At 51.7% G+C, this 20,310-nt stretch overlaps 1 protein-coding gene across 8 annotated transcripts in view; it reads right to left on the bottom strand.

The window, feature by feature from the left end:
• Positions 1 to 382: 382 nt before the first annotated feature.
• The window catches only part of LOC104672334 (testisin), a 36,299-nt gene continuing 16,371 nt past the window's right edge, over positions 383 to 20,310 (bottom strand). For 4 of the 8 annotated variants that reach the window (XM_030924778.1, XM_030924783.1, XM_030924779.1 and 1 more), the window contains 2 exons: positions 15,468 to 15,625; positions 14,716 to 15,094 (listed from right to left, as the gene is read on the bottom strand). In XM_030924778.1, the coding sequence (XP_030780638.1) occupies positions 14,876 to 15,094; positions 15,468 to 15,625 (377 nt within the window). In that variant the 3' untranslated portion in view covers positions 14,716 to 14,875. Of the gene's footprint in view, positions 736 to 986; positions 1,142 to 3,141; positions 3,435 to 4,140; positions 4,307 to 4,647; positions 4,675 to 4,763; positions 4,828 to 14,715; positions 15,095 to 15,467; positions 15,626 to 20,310 lie in introns of those variants that run through there. The other 4 variants (XM_030924785.1, XM_010376120.2, XM_030924784.1 and 1 more) reach the window with 4 other exon arrangements.

The following is a 20,310-nucleotide window of genomic DNA, read 5'->3' as shown; positions in this document are numbered from 1 at the left end:
ACTACCTGCACCCATGTCCTGGTCCTAGGTCAGCCTTGGGGGAACCATAGTAAGATCAGGATGTCTGGCGTTTCTGTGCTGGATCCTTGGGGGGTGAGGGATGTCAGGATCATTTCCTCCAATGCACACACCCCCATTCCAGGCTTCTCAGCTCCTGGCACCCTGGAACTACTCCTGTTCCATTGCGGGGCATGATATGCATCTAATTTCAGCTACTCAGGAGGGTGAGGCAGGAGGATCGAGATCAGTCTAGGAGTTCAAGACCAGCCTGGGCAACACACAATTCTCTTTCTGATCAAAACAGAACAGATGTGGGTGTGAGCCAGGGGCACAGACAGGCCGGCTGCACAAGAGAGAAAGAGCTGTCCATGAAGCCACTGCATTTGAGGATTACTCTGCAAGGCGTCAACTGTAATGTATTTATTACCAAACAAGACAGAAGAGAACCAGGGCCCGACTTAGCAGTGGCCCCAGCCTGCACAGGCTTGGGTAGGCTCAGGCTGGCCCCAGGAGTGGGAGAGCCCAGAGAAGAGGGAGAAAGAGCAGCGGCCAGGAGGGGTCTGGCTGGGACATGCCACTCTGGGCCATCAGCTTCTGGATCCACCCGAAGTGGTAGCTGACATTGGTGTAGACACCGGGCCGATTGGGCCGACCACAGCCCACTCCCCAGCTCACGACTCCAATCTGATACCACAGTCCATTCTTGTTACAGGCCAAGGGTCCACCTGAGTCACCCTGGGGAGCAGCGGGGCTGAGGTCAGCCTGGGGCGCAGTGAGTGGGGCAGGGGAGAAGCCGAGAGCAGGAAGGGCTGTGGGGCTGGGTAGACTGGGTGCACATCCTCCTCCCACCCCCAGCAGCAGCCGAGCCTCTGTTTCTGCATTTGCAGAGTAGGGCAACAGTCTCCACCTCCTGGGGTTGGCATGAGGGTCAAATAAGGCACAGGGACACAGGTTGCTTTCCTGGGCATGGTGGCAGGGACACTCACGAAGCAGGAATCCTTCTCGCCTTGGGCATCGCCAGCACAAACCATGTCTCCAAAGATGTCCGTGCGGAAACTATACTTGAGGAAGAGGTAGTTGCACATAGAGTTGTTTATGATGGCGACCTGAACTTCCTGGAGGGTGTAGGGAGATGGCAGTTCTGTGGGGACGATAGAGGGAAAGAGAGAGACACCAACCTGAGGCCCCTCTAGGGAGGGATGGCATAGGCTGTGGGGTGGGGGTCCTAGGGCACCCACTGTGCCTGGCAGGTTCATCTCCATTACCCCCAGCTCCAGCCCAGACCGCAGCACAGCAGAGGCCCTCAGCAGCATCACGAAGGCCCCAGGGAGAGACAGGCTGTCAGAGCTCCCCCAGCCTCACTTTCCCTATCTGTAGAATGGCAACAATGGCCCTGCCTGCACCCATGGAGAGATTCCTTAGCAAAAAGGAGCAGGGGGAGGGGCGAAGGCAGCTCAGATGGTGTTAAGATGAGCACCCAAAGCCAGACCTAGGGGAGAGGCAGCCTGGCTGCAGCCCTGGCCTCAGTAGCAGCTGGGCGCTTTCAGGGCCTGGGCACAAGCTTGTTGCGGTGCTCTTAGGGCCCCCCCAGTACCCCTGGGAGGCAGCAGTCATCAGGACCCACTCCCAGATAAGGAGAGTCAGGGGGATATCACCCCGCTGACCCTCGGCAAGGCACTGGGGAAATCTCAGAGCCTGACAGGAACCCACACCTGTCCAATTCCTGCCTCAGAGCCCCAGCCAGCACCTTGTCCTGCAGAGGATGACAAAAGACAACAAGGCCCAACGTGCAGGCAGCGCTTCCCATCAGCGGGGCCTATTCTAAGCCCTTGGGACTAACAACCTGGGAACTAGCCTGTGATGTGGAACCATCATTACCCTGTTTCACAGGGGAGGAAACTGAGGCACTGTGAGATGAACAGCTTTGCCGAAGGCCTCCCAGTCAGCGCAGGGCAGAGCAAAGGTGCACACCAGCCAGGGGGCTCCAGAAGTGCCTGACCCCCGCCTCCCCTACACTGTGAGTTGAGGCGCAGCCTGGGGTTGGTGTGACCTGTCCACTCTGGGCTGGGGAGAGAGGGTGGCAGAGGCAGCCTGGCCGTGCCCCCGGCTCACACCCACTCATCTTTGCAGCAGGGGCCCTTCTCAGGGAAGGGAAAGGATCCCTCCTCTAGAGGGAAGCGGCTCCAATGCTGAGTTCCCAATTCCCACTTCCAACTGCTGGGGTGTGACCTGGGGACATCCCTTACCCTCTCTAAGGCAAGGGGCCCTGACTTCTCCATTTATCAGTTCTTGGCAATTTCCATAACCCTCTCAGTTTTCTCATCTGTAAAATGGGTATAAAAATGTTACCAACTTCATTCCTAGGTGAGCTCCAGGAGGAGGAGAGGCCGCGCCTGGCTCACTGCTGGGTCCCCATGCCTAGAACAGTGCCAGGCACACTGCGTGTGCTCAAGGAACCACATTTGTTATTGTTACTACTGTTGTGGGATGATGCAGGGACAGGCCAGACGGGGGAGCAGAGGGAAGGGGATTCCTGATACAGGGAACACACCCAGTTGGGGGCTGCCAGCCCCAGGGCTCCTCCAGATGCTGAGCCCACTTCTGAAAGAAAGGGCATGTGTGTTGGGGGACACGCAGGTGCCAGGGCAGGCCCACCAGAGAATCCCCAGAGGGGTTTCAGTGGGAGCTGCGGTTGAGCATGGCTTGAAAATTTCTGGGGAGAGAAATGGGCTCAGTGCTGCAGGAGAATTGGCCAGAGCTAGGGTGGGTGCAAGAGGCTTGGAGAGGCAGCCCGGGAGCCTGATGCTTGGGGCATTGGTGAGCACCAGGGGAGGTGGAAAGATGCAGCAATACATTCAAGCCTGAGGTTTATGTCGCCAAGCCCTCCAGAACCCCTCCACCACCCCACCACCCACAGGCCTGTGCCAAGCTGGCCTCCCTCTCACACTCTCCTTCCTGGCCGCCACAGCCCCTGGAAGGGAGAGACTGGGTGTTTGGTCCCTGCCCTGGCAGGTGAGGAGAGACTGCTCGCAAGAGGGGCGTAGCCTGCACTCCCTGACCAAGCAAGGGGCTATTGTGCCTGCGTAGGGGAACAGGTGAACAAAGACAGTTCCTCCCTGACCCGCCTGTCCCCAGCCTCACCCTCATCCTCTTTGATGTTCCCCCAGCCGGTCACCCAGCAGTCTGTCTGGTTCTGAAACTCAAATGTGGAAGCCTGGAGACAGATGGGCTGGATGTGGTTAGTGTAGGTGACAGGTGCAGACAGCTTCACCAAGGCAATGTCATAGGGTGGATTCCCCAGGTAGCGAGGGCTCAAATAGATATTCGACACAAAGTAACGGGTGTAGTAGGCCTGCAGGCTCCAGAAGGATGGCATGGAAGTCAGCTGGCCAAACTGGATCGTCCACCCAGAGGGATCACTAAGATCACTCTCGCTGGTAGAAGAGAAGAGCGCAATCAGGAGCCCTGGACGGAGGACTGGTTGCCTGAGCACAACTGGGGCCCAGTCCAGGAGGGAAGACTGTGGTGTTGCTACTACTTGCTAACACCCAGGGTCCCCTGTAGAAATGAAAGAGCCCAGAGAGATCACAGCCAAAGTCCTAGGACCTGCTCCTGGAGCAGGAGGGTGAGGTCTTGTCATTTCCCAGAGCTGTCCCAAGGACCCTTGCATTAAGTCAAGGCCTCCAGGGGCACCCCCATGCAGCCCAAGGAGGAATGGGCAGATGCACCACGGCAATGTGGGCTTGGCAGGATGGAGTCCACACAGCGTCCCGGGTGTGCTCGCCTTCGTTCAGTGCTCCACACTGTACTGCACGTCCACCGGGGGGGGATGAGGGTGGGATGGATGGCGGTGAACTTTGGGTTAAAAGAAAAAGGGAGAGAATACCCAAAAGTGTGTGGAAATGTTCTGGAAGAACATTCTGGAAGAACCTGAACAGGGTTCCCTCCAGGAGACCCAAAAGGAACTGGAGTGGGTGTAATCGGCTGCAGCAGAGCCCGGGGCTCAGTAGAACACCAGGCGGCATCCACGCACCACATTCACGCCCAAGTGTGGCATCAGACCATAGGTAAAGTTAGGTGGCACTCCCTCCAGCCCTGCTCCTGCCCCTCCCCACACCCCTCAGTTCGCACCCCACTCACTCTTCAAAGCAGTGCGCGGCCGTGAGTGCCCAGCGGTGGCTGAGCAGACTCGCTCCGCACACGTGGGAATCCCACAGGCGCAGGCTCCCTTGCCATGGCCAACGCCCGAGTTCAGCGTCCTGTCCACCCACGATGCGCGTCGTGATGACCCGTTGGCCGCATGGTCCTCGGATGGTCAGAGGAACTGCTGAGCCGCGGGAGGCAGCCCCCCAAGCCCAACCTCTCCCTTTCTCCCCTTCAACGCAGTCCGGGAAACCACGTTTTTGCCCACCCAGTGTCCCTTCGCGTGTGTGCAGCAGGAAGTAGGTGACATTGGAGACCCTCCCACGTGCTCTGCAGGGCCTGCCCATCCCCCTCCAGCGCCCATTAGTTACTTTCCACACCAACAGAGTTCTTGATCCCGGGGGCGGGGCCGAGAGAGCAGTAGAGGCCGCCTTCCCCTCCCCCCGCCCCCGTGCACCTCGGCCCAACGGCCCTGGCGGGCATCGCGCATCCTGGGCGCCCTACCTGACGACAGCTCCGCCTCATCTGACTCTGTAGGAGACAAGAAGTGAGCTCCCCGCGGCCTCCACCTCCCGTCCTCCCCATCGCCCCCCGTCCCGACAGCATTGCCCCCAGCTCACCCGGCTTCCCGAGTCCCGCCAGCGCCAGCAGCAGCGCCAGCAGCAGCGCCTCGCGCGCGCCCATGGCCTCCTCTCCAGCCGCCTGGCGCCTCCTCTGCCTCCTCTCGCGCCGGGCCCGGGGCGCCCCCTGGGGGCGGGGCGGGGTGGGAGCTCTGCCCTCTACTCCCAGCTTCACACTCCTGGGCCCAAGGGCTGTATGGGGACTCTCAGACCTGGTAGCGCCCTGGCTTTCAGCTCCTAGGGCGGATCTTCAACCACACTCCTTGATGTGGCCCAGACCCGGTGGACCCCACAGTCCCTTTCTTGTCTGCAGCCCAGCGGTCCTGGCTGCCCGCTTGGTGCCCCGTGTCCTCCACCTACCACCTCCTCCAGCACCAAGGGCCTGGCCCTGAGCCAGGAGTCCCCTTAAAGCCTGGGGGCCCCTGAGGGCCGGGTGGGGCCTGGCAGCATGGCTGGTCCTTCATGAGACTTTCTTGGGAAAACAGTGCTCCTGGGCCGGTTCCACCCAGAATGGGGATCCCGCCAAGTCTCTACCCAGGCCGTCCCCACTGTGGGCTCCTGCTGGGCTTTCTTCACTCCTCTGAAACAATTTTTTTTTTTTTTTTTTGAGATGGAGTTTCGCTGTTGTCGCCCAGGCTGGAGAGCATTGGTGTGATCGCAGCTCACTGCAACCTTCACCTCCCGGGTTCAAGCGATTCTCCTGCCTCAGCCTCCCAAGTAGCTGGGGTTACAGACACGCACCAGCACACCTGGCTCATTTTTGTATTTTTAGTAGAGACGGGGTTTCGCCATATTAACCAGGCTGGTTTCCAACTCCCAATCTCAGGTGATCCACCCCCTCCGCCTCTCAAAGTGCTGGGATTACAGGCATGAGCCACCGCGCCCGGCTGCAATTCCACTTCTGAGTATATACCCAAAATAACTGAAAGGAAGGTCTTCAAGATATATTGGTTTTTGTTTTTTGGGGGTGTTTAGTTTTGGGGGTTTGTTTTTGAGATGGTGTCTTGCTCTGTCGCTCGGGCTGGAGTGCAGTGGCGCGATCTTGGCTCACTGCAACTTCCGCCTCCTGGGTGATTCTCCTGTCTCAGCCTCCAGAGTAGCTGGGATTAGAGGCACGCACCACCAGGCTCGGCTAATTTTTGCATTTTTAGTAGAGATGAGGTTTCGCCGTGTTGGCCAGGCTGGTCTTGAACTTCTGACCTCAGGTGATGTGCCCTCCGCAGCCTCCCAAAGTGCCACGGTGAAGGTGTGAGCCACCATGCCCGGCCTTCAAGAGATATTTGTATACCCATGTTCATAGCAGGATTATTCACAGTAGCTGACATGAAAGCAACCCAAGAATCCATTGACCAATGAACGGATCAGTGAAAATGGGAATGTACAACTACATGCCACATAATGAGGTTTTGCTCGGTGACTGACTACACAGGTACACGACAGTGGTTCCATAAGATTATAATACCATATTTTGATTGTACTTTTCTATGTTTAGATACACAAATACGTATTATTGTGTTAGAGTTGCCTACAGTGTTTACTATGGTAACAAGCTCTGTAGCTTTGTAGTCTAAGAGCAACAGGCTAGACCGCCTACCCTGGGTGTAGCAGGCTATGCCACGTAGGTATGTGGAAGTGCACTCTGTGATGTTCCCGCAATGTTGACATCACCTAGCCACGCTTTTCTCAAAAGGTATACTTGTTGTTAAGTAATGGATGACTTTCTGCTGAACTAGACATTTAAAATGGTTAAAGTGGGCTGGGCGCTGTGGCTCTCACCTGTAATCCCAGCACTTTGGGAGGCCGAGACGGGCAGATCACAAGCTCAGGAGTTCAAGACCAGCCTGGTCAGTATGGTGAAACCCCGTCTCTACTAAAAATACAAAAATTAGCTGGTGGTGCTGGTGGGTGCCTGCAATCCCAGCTACTCGGGAGGCTGAGGCAGGAGAATCTCTTGAACCTGGGAGGTAGGGGTTGCAGTGAGCTGAGATAGTGTCACTGCACTCCAGCCTGGGCGACAGAGTGAGACTCGGTCTCAAAAAATTAAAAAATAAAATGGTTAAAGTGATTTCATGTTATGTGTATTTTATCGCAATAAAAAATAATGTTTTAAAACCTGTGAATAGGCTGGGCATGGTAGCTCACACCTACAATTCCCACCAGTTTGGGAGGCCAAGGCGGGTGGGCCCCTTGAGGTCAGGAGTTCGAGACCAGCCTGCCCAACATGGTGAAACCCTGTCTCTACTAAAAACACAAAAATTAGCTGGATGTTGTGACCGGTGCCTGTAATTCCAGCTACTCAGGAGGCTGAGGCAGGAGAATCGCTTGAACCAGCAGGCGGAGCTTACAGAGAGCCGAGATTACACTACTGCACTCCAGCCTGGGTGACAGAGTTCATTTCAAAATAAATAAATAAATAAATAAATAAATAAATAAATAAATAAATAATAAAACCTGTGAATATACACTTCCAAATTTGTGATTTCATTGTATGCAAATTACGCTTCAAAATGAGAAAAGCCCAACCCTACGACAGTCTGGTTAATGACACGCATGCAGAAGTGTCTGAGGGGAAGTGAACTGAAGTCAGCACCTGATATGTCTGAGGAAAGAAGATGAAGTGATGGGTGGACAGAGGGTCCGGGACATGGGCAAATGCAGTGACACCCACACAGGAGAATGCTGAGGACTGTAGAGGCAGGGAGTGTGTGGGTGTCACTGTCACCTTTTACTCTCCAATATGTCTGAATTTGGGTGGTAAATGTAGGGGAAATGTCTGTTGGCTTTGTCCTTGGAGGACAGCTCCTCAGGGCCCATCCTCAGCTTCTGCCATCTTGGTCCGTCTGGACCGTCCATCCTCGAGTCTCGAAAATTCCAGGCCCTTCACATGGCTCACTGTGGGGGCTGCAGTCAGGAACTGGCCTCCCACCCCCACAGGGCTACTCCCTCTGCAGCCTCCCAGGGAGGGCTCAACCACTCCTGGGAAGGAGATGAGCAACTGACTCAAACCAGTTTGAGGCTGTCCTAGTGCCTGACACCATCGAGGGCCTCATCCAGGCTGGTCCTCATGTATCAGTCCATTCTCACGCTGCTAATAAAGACATAACTGAGTGTAGGTATTTTATAAAGGAAAGAGGCTTAATTGACTCACAGTTCAGCATGGCTGGGGAGATCTCAGGAAACTTACTATCATGGCAGAAAGGGAAGCAAACACGTCCTTCTTCACATGGTGGCAGTAAGGAGAAGTGCCAGGCAAAAGGGGGAACATCTCTGTATAAAACCATCAGATGTGGTGAGAATTCACTATCACGAGAACAGCAGCATGGGGGTAACTAACTCACTGCCCACGATTGAATTACCTCTCACCAGGTCCCTCCCACAACATGTGGGAATGATGGGAACTACAATTCAAGATGAGATTTGGGTGGGGACACAGCCAAACCATATCACCTCAATAACACAGACTGGTTTCCCCAGCAGATGGCTGGCGGCCACAAACATTGTCTCGCTCCTCCCTCCCAACAGCCTCAGGCGCTGGGGTGTGCTGGGGCCTGTTTATTGACAGAGAAACCGAGGCTGAGAGTGGCTGCGTGAGGTGCAGTCAGGAACAGGGTCGGAGTGTGGTGCCGGGCCAGGCTGCTCAGGTCACTTATCACGCAATCTACCAGGGCAGGTGCGGAGGCTGAGCCCGACATCCTTCCTCCACTCACAGGACAGGGCTCGAGCAAGTCAGCTGGAGTACAGCCACGGACGTGGACAGGGTGGGCCCCTGTGGGGCACTTCCTGGCTCCCAGGAGGCGAGGTCAGGGGAGTGGGGCAAGCCCCAGGTTCTAAGCACGTGCCTGCCTCAGGAGAGATTCAGGGGGATGCTAACCAGGTGCTATGGGCTGTCTTTGTCCCCGAAAGTTCATATGTGGAAGCTCTAAGCATATGTGTCAGAGGTAGGACCTTTGAAGCTGATGAGGTTGAGATGAGGCCATGAGCACAGGACCCCCAGCAATGGGTTAGGGCCCTTATAAGAAAAGGAGACCAGGACTCTCCTCTTCACCCCTCCCCAAAGAGGACATGGTGAGAAGATAGGCGTCTGCACGCCAGAAAGGAACCCTCACCAGCAGCTGCATCGCTCAGCACTTAGATCCTGGACTTCCAGCCTCCAGAACTGTGAGAAACAAACGTCTATCGTCTACCAGCCCCCCACGGCGTGGGATTTGTGTTACAGCAGCCTGAGCTGACCCAGACGCCAAGGAGCAACACACGCACCAGGGCATGCTGCAGAAACCAGAACCCGGCAATCCCGCCTCCATCAACTTGAAACTTGGGAATAGTGCATTCTATTTTCAACACTAGTGGAAGGTGAATTACATGAAAGATTAGGCAAAATGTGTGGTTACGTGTCCTGGTTTTCCAATAAAACTATTGAGTTTCTCTGGGGAAAGTGCAGATAAAACGCTTAGCACAGAGTGTGGTACCAACAGGAACTCAGTGAGGGCGCAGGCGGGCGTGTGGGAGTTTCGGGTTTCAGGAGCACAAGGCTGCAGTGCCTTCCCTCAGGGCCTCCTTCCCCAGCAGCAGCCACTCAAGGACAAGTCACAGGCACAGCCTGGTGTCGCCCTGCTGGGGTTGGAGCAAAGACCCCTGGGCTTCTGATCCTGCCCCTCCCCCAGCCAGCAGGACCTTCCCTCTGGTTCCTGAGCCCCAGGGATCCGCTGAGGCCCTAGAAGGTGTCAGTTCCTGGTTTTGCCCAGGGTCTCAGTCAGGTCAGTCCTACCCAGAGATCTGAGCCAGAGACTCGCGTTCTTGCCTCCGGTGAGGCTGGGGGCTTCCCGCAGAGGCTCAGCCTGGCCCAGGGGCTGCAGGGAGGTCCTGGCCGCTGCATGGGCTGCAGATGGAGACCCTCTTCTCTGCTGTGCCTCAGGTTGCAGAGCCACAGAGGGGTCTTCCCAAGTCCCACACCTGAAGGGCAGGGAGGCCAGGGACTTGTGGCCCTAACCCAACTCCTGACACACAAGGGCCAGTCGGCCCGGGGCCACCTCTGCAGGCAGGAGAAGGCCTCATTGTTCCCCTCTCCTGGCAGAATGAGGACTGGGGCGTGCCCAGGGCAGGAAATAAATGCTCAGTAAATCCCTCTCTTGGAGGCCCTGATCCCAAGGGACAAAGGGCTTGTGTTGATTCTCCCTGTACGAGGGCTCAGGGCCAGCACTTGGGCCAGGGCAGATGGAGAGTGGGAGAGGGGTGCCTCCTACCAGGTGGGCTTCTTCCCCAGGTCAGGCATGCAGGTGAAGAGGGGTGTCGTGTATGCATGCCCCCCGTGTGCAGGAGAGTCTGGGCGGGCGTGTGTGTCTGGCTGCACATGTGTGAACGAGCATGTGTGATGCCTGTGTTCGCGCCATCTGAACATCCCCTCCAGTGTGCACTGTCTCTTCCTCCAAGTCCCCACAATCCCAGCTGGTGCTTCTGGAGTCCTGGCCCAGACGACTCTCCTTCTGGGCGCCAAACCCTGTCAGCCTGGAGTTAGAAAACATGCCTCTGAACTGCCAGCAAAACATGGAAAGGCAGGTCGGGCACGGTGGCTCGTGCCTATAATCTCAGCACTTTGGGAGGCCAAGGCGGGTGGATCATAAGTTCAGGAGTTAGAGACCAGCCTAGCCAACATGGTGAAACCCCGTCTCTACTAAAAATACAAAAAAATAGCTGGGCATGGTGGTGGGTGCCTGTAATTCCAGCTACTCTGGAGGCTGAGGCAGGAGAATCATTTGAACCCGGGAGGCAGAGGTTGCGCTGAGCCGAGATCACACCCTTGCACTCCAGCCTGGGCCACAGGGCAAGAATCTGTCTTAAACAAAACAAAACAAAACAAAACAAACCAAACCATGGAAAGGGGCCCTCAGGCTGGGCTAGGGCTAGAACACAGCCCGCTTTGTGCCACCTCCAAGCTCCTCCCTCTGAGAGCTGTGCTGGCCAACAGCGTGGCCTCTTCCACCTCCACCTCCCTGAAGGAGGCTCCTCCTGAGACGGGCTCAGCTGCCCACTCCCCGTGCCTGGCCCTTGCTGCCCCTGAAAGTCAGAGGAATGCTGGACGGGTGGTGCAGAGGGGTGGTGCAGGGGGTGGGAGCAGAGGGGTGGGAGCAGAGGGGAGGAGCAGAGGGGTGGGAGCAGAGGGGTGGGAGCAGAGGTACTTTGGGGGCCTCACCTTGGCACATCAGTCAGTGGAAGCCCACCCTGAGTTATACTGAGCCCCTGAACTCTGAGTTACGCTGAGCCCTATTGGCTCAGGTCCCGGAGTGGCAGCCATACCCTGATCCCCAGGTTTAAACCTGAAGAACACCACATCTTCCCCAGAGCTGGGCCACTGCTCTGCCCTGTCCCACAGGGTAGAATCACAGCTACAACCCAGCTCCCTGGGCATGACCTGCTAGGGAGTGCATCAGAGGTACAGATCTTGGCTCTGTGGGCAACGCACATTCAACCCTGCCACAGAGAGTAAACCTACACCCAATGACCCAGGCCTTGCCTCAACTTGTACGCCAGGCCCTGAGCCTAGGACCCCAGCTCCACAGCTACTCCAAGCACCTGCAAATGAAAGCCAGTACCACTGCATCTTCTTGTAGGCCATGTCAAACTTGACACCAAAAGGTGCCCTTTGGCTGCATATCCCCATTGTGGGGAAAATAAGAATATGAGGATCCCAAACGCCCTTGACATCAAGGACATTAACAACCACTGCCACAAATCTCTACAGCCTGGGCCTCGAGGCACCCACAGTTATTGCTGATGCTCAACACAGCTGAAGAGCTGCACGGAGACCATATCACTGCACCTATCTGGAAACACGGTCGCCACACCCTTTCCAACCAGCACACTAGGACCCAACTGCAGGTAAAAGTCTATCTCTACAAAAGCCACTCTAGAAACTCTGGAAGAGGTGATTGTTCCACCAGATGTACAAACATCAGTGCAAGGACACAGGAAACATGAAGCAGCAAGAAAATCTGGCTCCAAAGAAACATAACTGTCTAGTAACAGACCCCAATGGAAAAGGAAATCAGTGAACTGTCAGAAATAAATTCAAAATAATGATCTTAAGAAAACTAAATGAGGCCGGGTGCAGTGGCTCCCAGCTGTACTTTGGGAGGCCAAGGTGGGGTGGATCACCTGAAGTCGGGAGTTCAAGACCAGCCTGATCAACATGGTGAAACTCCGTCTCTACTAAATACAAAAAATTAGCCAGGCATGGTGGCACGTGCCTGTAATCCCAGTCACTGCGGAGGCTGAGGCAGGAGAATCAAACCATGAGCCAAATAAGCCCCTTTTCTGTATAAATTACCCAGCCTTAGGTATTCCTTTAAAGCAATGTAAGAATTCACTAACACACCCCCGATTTCTCCAGATCCCTCCCTGCCCATCACCCTTGGTGTCTATTCATTTGATGCCTGGAGGTGTAGCTTCTGTTTCCTATGGCCTGTGGGGAGTGCGGTTCTGGGCAGGGCAGATGCCAGCATCCCAACAGGGCTTGGCCATGGTAGCAAGAGCTCTGAGTCCTCTGGACTCTGACTGTCCCCCAACCCATGTGGATTTCCTACCCAAAGTCCAAACCTGCCTACCCATTCCCCATATTCCCCCAGACCTCTGCTTCTTTCACAGGCAGCCATACCACCCTGTCCTTATTCCGTCACCCCACCCCAAGGTGTTCCAGCTCACTCTCCTTCCAGGTGGCTCCTCCAATTCCAGTTCCACTCTCAGTCTTCACCTTTCCTCTTGCCTCACCAGCATATGGCAGTGGAACCCTGGGGCCCTGCTGTCACCCACAATGGGCCACTCTGGGATGTGGACATCGCCTTTTATCTCTGAAGTCATTCCCTCTGGCCACACTCCATCTCTAGGCCAGGCACAGTGGCTCATGCCTGTAATCCCAGCACTTTGGGAGGCCAAGGTGAGAAGATCACGAGGTCAGCAGTTCCAGACCAGTCTGGCCAACATAGGGAAACCCCATTTCTACTAAAAAAACAAAAAAACAAAAAAATTAGCCGGGTGTGGTGGTGTGCACCTGTAATCCCAGCTACTTGGGAGGCTGAGGAAGGAGAATCATGTGAACCAGGAGGTAGAGGTTGCAGTGAGCCAAGATGGTGCCCTTGTATTCCAGCCCAGGCAACAGTGCGAGACTCCATCTCAAAAAAAAAGTCCATCTCTACTTCACTTGTTCAACTTCACTGGAATGTCCCCAGACCTATAGGAAAACAGCCTTTTGTATGGCAAGAGCGACGCCATCTTGAAGTGAAAACCCCATGATGACCATGTTTCGCTCAGGCATACCAAGTGGTCCCTGTCACACAGATAATTTCTCAGAAAGATGCCTCTTTCACCCCCCCGGTGGTCAGGATTTTGCTAGAATGTCTGAGGCATAACCACCTGCACTTGTTTTACCAAAACAAAACAAAACAAAACAAAAAACTTGTGATATAAAGAATACTTTCTGCAGGGCAGGTGTGGAGATCCACCATCTCATGGACAACCAAGACATCACTTCAGTTTGTAATTTATTATTAAATGTTTGTTTCTTAGACACTGGATTTGTCAGCCTCTTTGTTTGTCCTGTTGGCTCCCTTGGCCTTTAAGGATAGGTTTGCATGGACCTGCTCACCTGCAGAACACCCTCAAACTTAGAAAGGGCGTGGCTGGACTCACTTCCTGTCCCTCAGAACCAGCTACATCCACTCCATTCCTACCTTGGAAACTGCCCACCCTTTTCCAGTCTCATCTTCTTCTATGTGGACAGGCCAGATCTCCTCAGCAGGAAGAGCCTCCCTTGACCCCAACGCATGCATGGGATAGGGGGATAGCACGTCCACTGGATCATGACACTCCCTCTACAATTTGGCAGGACTGGCAATTCCACTTGCTAATAGGTCAGCCACCCACTGGTGAGTGATGTGGTCCTGAAGGGTGGGAGAACGTTGTAGGCAGGGACCACCTGTGACTGCCCACCCTCCATGGTTTGAGGAACCAGAGCCCCTCTACAGCCTTTCTCCCAAGGCTAACGGTGAGCAGGGAGAGTTTGCTTCAAGTGGATGCATTTTCAAAGGCACAGAGGCTGTGGGGTGGGGATGAGATCAGGAGCTGTCTAGGCCAGAGCTTCTCACACCTTGTGCTCACAGCATTTTTGGATCTTGGAAAAATGCAGATAGCTTTCCCAGTTCAGGGAGCCTGCAGCATCTACCTTGTTGGACTGGTTCCTTGGCCAAGCTGATGCTGGGGTCAGGAACCTCAAGGCAAGGGGAAGACATACTCCCCTCCCCCATGTCAGCCACCTTATGGTGCTGCTACAGCAGCTGCCTGGGTGCCCACAGCCTCACCTAGGGGCTGCTACAGCTCTGGAGCATCATGCCATGCCCCCAGGACCTCCCTCAACATGTGGGGTCAGGGGGCAAGAGAGAAATACTCACCCCTGGTGTCCTTGTCCTCAGTGGGCCAATGCTGAAGCCCCCATAGGATTGTGGCTCAATTTCTCCCAGTTTGAGCAAATTCATTGGCATTTGTGCCTTTCCTGCCTTGGTTTCTCCACTTTCTCGTCGTTGCTTCCTGGGATCACCTTCCAGATAAACTACTTGCACCCATGTCCTGGTTTTAGGTCAACTGTTGGAGTGACCAAAGTAAGATCAGGAACATCTGGCGTTTGTGTGATTGGGAACCCTGGGATGGCAGCACTGGCAGCATTTCCTCCCTGGCACCCCAATCCATGTCTTCCCACCCCTCTGACACACTGAAGTACTACTGTTCTTCCATCAATTATCTTCCCGATTGAAATAACCAGAGGGTCCTGCTGTTTGCAACAAAAACCTGGATAACAATTTAGGAGTTCGGGTGGGGTCTTGACCTGGACTGGACATGAGTGAAGAGGAGGGAGTTGTCCATGAAGCCCTTTAGGTCCACAGAAAGCTCTGCAAGGCGTCAGCTTGAACATGCACACATATTTATTAGCAAATGGGACAAAAGGAATCTGATCCAGCAGGCAGTCCCAACCCTGTCCCTGAAGTGCCCACTGCCCAGGGGAGTGAGCCAATACTGTGGTCCCCACTGCAGCCTCACAGTTTCTGGTGGACTCAGAAGGGCTGCAGGAGTCAGGGAGCCCATAGCAGAGCAAGGAGCAGCAACAGCTGGGAGGGGTTTGGCCTGGGTGTACTGTGGGACATCACCCTCCGGATCCACTGGAAGTACACACTGATGTTGGTGTAGACACCAGGCCGATTGGGTTGACCGCAGTCCATTCCCCAGCTCACGATTCCAACCTGATACCACAGTCCATCCTTGTCACAGACCAAGGGTCCACCTGAGTCACCCTGGGGAGCAGCATGGGTGAGCCCAGCCTGGGGAAGACTGGGTGGGGCACCAGACAGGCCATGAGAGCAGGAGGGGCTGTGGGGCTAGGCAGACTGAATGCAAACCTTACTCCTTCCCATAGAATCAATCAAGTCGCAGTTTCTACACTTTCAAAGTGGGGCAACAGCCTCCAAGGGTTGGTGGGTTAATCAATGCAGGCAGAATTTATGAAAAATGAGAAGCATATTTTGTAGGCTCAATAACTAAGACTGCACTGGTTTTCTCATAAGAAATCCAAGCAATGGGTTGGGAGTGGTTGAGGAGGAAATGGTAGTTGCTCTCAGGTTTGGAGCTGGAGAGGGTGGGATTCCCTGGTGGGGTAGAGGCACTCACTTTGCAGGTGTCTACACTGCCATCCTCAGCACCAGCACAAAACATGGAATCCTGGATCATCCTAGGGCTAGAGGGCTGTTCAAACAGGTAATTACACCTGGTGTTGTTTAAGATGGTGACCTGCACTTCCCGGAGGTTGTAAGGAGGTGGCAGAGGTGCTGGAGATAGGACAGAGAAAAGCAGCACCCTTCACCTCTCCTCTGCCATCTGGAGCAGGGAGAGGAGAAAGGACATGTGTTATAGTGGTGGTGGGGGATCCCTGACACACCCACAGTACCCAGCATTGCTCTTGAATCCCCAGCACCCAGTGCATCAACAGCCATAAACAATATCACAGAATAACCCAGTGGGTGGGCCAGGCTATTGCAGGGCTCCTGAAACTTGGTTTCTCTATCTGTAGAATGGAGATGATAGCCCCTGCCTGAGTCAGCAGAGAGATTTCTCAGCTAAAGCACAGCAGGAAGAAGGGCTACAGTAGATGAGAATGTTTATGATTAACACACTACAGCTGTGGGATCCAGGTCAAAACTTACCATATTTGATGAAAAACGTGAACCCACAGATTTAAGAAGCTGAGCAAATTCCACATAGGTTAAACACAAAGAGATTTACCCTGAGACACGTTACAATAAAACTAACAAAAGATAAAGGGAGAATCTTATGAACAGGAAGAGAGAAGTGATTCATCAAGGACAAGGGATCCTCAGCAAGATGAACAGAAACAGTCAACCAAGAATTTTATATCAGGAAAAAAATGAAGAAGAAATTAAGACATTCTCAGATAACCAAAAGCTGAGAAGATTTGTCATTAGTCGACCTATCCTACAAGAAGTGGATAAAGGAATCCTTCCAGGTAAAATGAAAGAACACTAGAAAGTAACTCAAAGTCGGACAAACAAATAAAGAGCCCTGGTTAAGATAACTACACAGGCAAATATAAAAGTCAGTATTATTGTAGTTTTGGTGTGTAACTCCTCTTTTTCTTACGTAATTTAAAAGACAAATACATAAAACAATAATTATAAATATAGGTTAAAGGTTACACAATGAATAAAGATGTAAATTGTGGCAATAACAACACAAAGTGGAAGAATGCAGCCGTATAGGAACGGAGATTTTGTGAAGACTATTGAAGCTAAGTTGGTATAAATTCAAAGTAGGTTGTTATAAGGTTTAGATGTTAATTGTAATCCCTAGAGCAACCACTAACAAAGCAAAATAAACACAGAGAAGAAAATGAGAAGGGAATCAATATGGTACTCTAAACAGTCGGTTAAACAAAAATGAGGAGATAAGAAGCAAAAGAAACATGAAACATAGGTATAGAAAAAAGATATGATGAGATCTAAAAACCAAACAACAAAATGGCAGAAGTAATTCTTTGCAGATCAGTAATTAATTGCTCTTAATGTAAAGGACTTGAATGCTCCAAATCAAAAACAGAGACTGATATAACAGCTTTTAAAAAAATCACTGGATCTAGATCGGTGCTCCTTATAAGAGATGCACTTTAGATCCAGTGAAACGCACACGCTGAAAGTGAAAGGTTGGGAAAAAGTTCCATAAAAATAGTAACCGAAAGAGAGCTGAGGTTGCTATACTATGCCAGACAAAATAGAGTTAATTACAAACTTGTTATAAGAGTCTAAGAACAACATTACATATTGATAAAACAATCAAATCATCAAGAAAATACACCAATCATAAGTATCTTCATACTTAACAACAGATTTCCAAAATATGTAAAGCAAAATTGACAGAATTGGCAGGAGAAATAGACAGTTCTACAATAATAGTTGGAGATGTTAATAGCTCACTATTAATAATTAATAAAACAGCTGGGCACAGTGGCTCACACCTGTAATCCCAGCACTTTGGGAGGCCGAGGCAGGCAAATCACAAGAACAGGAGTTCGAGACCAGCCTGCCCAAGATGGTGAAACCCTGTCTCTACTAAAAATACAAAAAATTAGCTGCGCATAGTGGCAGGCGCCTGTAATCCCAGCTACTTAGGAGGCTGAGGCAGGAGAATCGCTTGAGCCTGCAAGGCCGAGGCTGCAGTGAGCCGAGATCAAGCCACTGCACTCCAGCCTGGGCAACAGAGTGAGACTCCGTCTCAAATAATAATAATAATAATAATAATAATGATAATAATAATAAAAATAGATAAAACAAGCAGAGAGAAGATCAATAATAATAGAGCTCTAGAACAGCACCATAAATCAATCATTCCTAACAGATAGAATAGGCCACCCAAACAATAGTAGAATATAGTCTTCCAAAGTGTAAGCAGAACATTCTCCAGGATAGACAATATGTTAAGTCACAAAATAAGTTGCAGAGAATTAGACAAGGCTGAAATCATACAAAACATCTTCACTGATCACAAGGGAATGAAACTATGAACAAGGAAAAATTCACAAATATATAGAAATTAAGCAACACACTTTTGAATGACCAATAGGCCAAATAAGAAATCACAAGGAAACTTAGAAAATACTTTGAGATGAATGAAAATGAAAACACAAAAGATAGGCCGGGCGCGGTGGCTCAAGCCTGTAATCCCAGCACTTTGGGAGGCCGAGACGGGCGGATCACGAGGTCAGGAGATCGAGACCATCCTGGCTAACACGGTGAAACCCCGTCTCTACTAAAATATACAAAAAACTAGCCGGGCGAGGTGGCGGGCGCCTGTAGTCCCAGCTACTCGGGAGGCTGAGGCAGGAGAATGGCGCAAACCCGGGAGGCGGAGCTTGCAGTGAGCTGAGATCCGGCCACTGCACTCCAGCCCAGGCGACAGAGCGAGACTCCGTCTCAAAAAAAAAAAAAAAAAAAAAAAAAAAAAAAAAAAAAAAAAAAAAAAAAAAAAGAAAACACAAAAGATAAAAACTTATGAGTTGCAGCAAAAGCAGTTCTCAGGAGGAAATATGAGCTATAAATGCCCACATTAATAAAGAAGGAAAATCTCAAATCAGTAACTTTACATTTTAAGGATCCAGAAAAAGAAGAAACTAAATACAAAGCTAGCAGAAAGAAGGGAATAGTCCAGGTGTGGTGGCTAACGCCTGTAATCCCAGCACTTTAGGAGGCCGAGACAGGCAGATCACCTGAGGTCAAGAGTTCGAGACCAGCCTGGCCAACATGGCAAAACTCTGTCTCTACTAAAAATATATAAATTAGCTGGGTATGGTGGCACGTGCCTATAATCCCAGCTTCTAGAGAGGCCGAGGCAGGAGAATGGCTTGAACCCAGGAGGTGGAGGCTGCAGTGAGCCGAGATGGCACCATTGCACTCTACCCTGGGCGACAAGAGCAAAACTCCATCTCAAAAAAAAAAAAAAAAGGAAGAAGGGAATAAAGAGCAGAATGGAGGAAGACAAACTAGAGGGTAGAAAAACAATAGAGGAAATCAATGAAACCAAAAGTTGATTCTTTGAGAGATCAACAAAATTGACCATGTTTAAGTGGGGACATTACTACTGACCTTACAGAAATAAAAATGACTGGCCGGGCGCGGTGGCTCACGCCTGTAATCCCAGCACTTCGGGAGGCCGAGATGGGTGGATCACGAGGTCAGGAGATCGAGACCATCCTGGCTAACACGGTGAAACCCCGTCTCTACTAAAAAAATACAAAAACTAGCCAGGCGCGGTGGCGGGCGCCTGTAGTCCCAGCTACACGGGAGGCTGAGGCAGGAGAATGGCTTGAACCTGGGAGGCAGAGCTTGCAGTGAGTGGAGATCGCGCCACTGCACTCCAGCCTGGGTGACAGAGCGAGACTCTGTCTCAAAAAAAAAAAAAAAAAAAAAAAGAAATAAAAATGACTATAAAGGAATACTATGAGCAATTGTACAACAACAAATCAGATAACCTAGAGGAAATGAAAAAATTCCTACCTGGAGATACACAAACTACCAAAACCAACTAGAAAAGAAACAGAAAATCTGCACAGACTTATGATAAGTAAAAAGATTGAATTGGAAATTTAAAATCTCCCAACAAAGAAAATCTTAGGATCAGGTAGCTTCACTGCTGAGTTCTACCAACATATGAAGAAGTAACAGCAATCCTTCTTGAGCACTTCCCAAAAATAGAAGAGAAGGAAACACTTCAGGAAACATTCCATGAGGCCAGCATTATCCTGCACACCAAAGCCAGACAACGATACCACACACACACAAAGGAAAACTAAAAACCACTATCTCTTATGAATATGCATGTAAAAATCCTCAACAAAATAGGGCAAACCAAATCCAGCAGCATATTAAGGGAACTGTATACCATGACCAAGTAATACTCATCCCACAAGGGCAGGGTAGTCCAACATTTTAAAATCAGTTGATAAGGAATACTACATTAACAGAAGGAAGGAAAAGCCACACAATCATCTCCATTGACACAGAAAAAGCATGTCACAATACTCAACACGCTTTGATGATGAAAACGTTTGGCAAACTAGGAATAGAAGGAAACTAACTCAATGTAATAGAGACCATATAAGAAAAGCCCACATGGGGCCAGGTATGGTGGCTCACGCCTGTAATCCCAGCACTTTGGGATGCTGAGGTAAGCGGATAATGAGGTCAGGAGGTCGAGACCATCCTGGCTAACACGGTGAAACCCTGTCTCTACTAAAAATACAAAAAATTAGCCAGGCATGGTGGCGGGCGCCCGTGGTCCCAGCTACTCGGGAGGCTGAGGCAGGAGAATGGCATGAACCCAGGAGGCAGAGCTTGCAGTGAACCGAGATGGTGCCACTGCACTCCAGCCTGGGCGAACAGCAAGACTGCTTCTCAAAAGAAAAGAAAATAAAACCCCATAGCAAAAATCATACTCAACGGTGAAA

The sequence above is a fragment of the Rhinopithecus roxellana genome, chromosome 20 (genome assembly GCF_007565055.1).
Source record: "Rhinopithecus roxellana isolate Shanxi Qingling chromosome 20, ASM756505v1, whole genome shotgun sequence".
In the NCBI taxonomy this organism is placed as follows: Eukaryota; Metazoa; Chordata; class Mammalia; order Primates; family Cercopithecidae; genus Rhinopithecus; species Rhinopithecus roxellana.
Note: the sequence above shows the minus strand (reverse complement) of the source record. Positions and strands in the feature narration are given on the sequence as shown.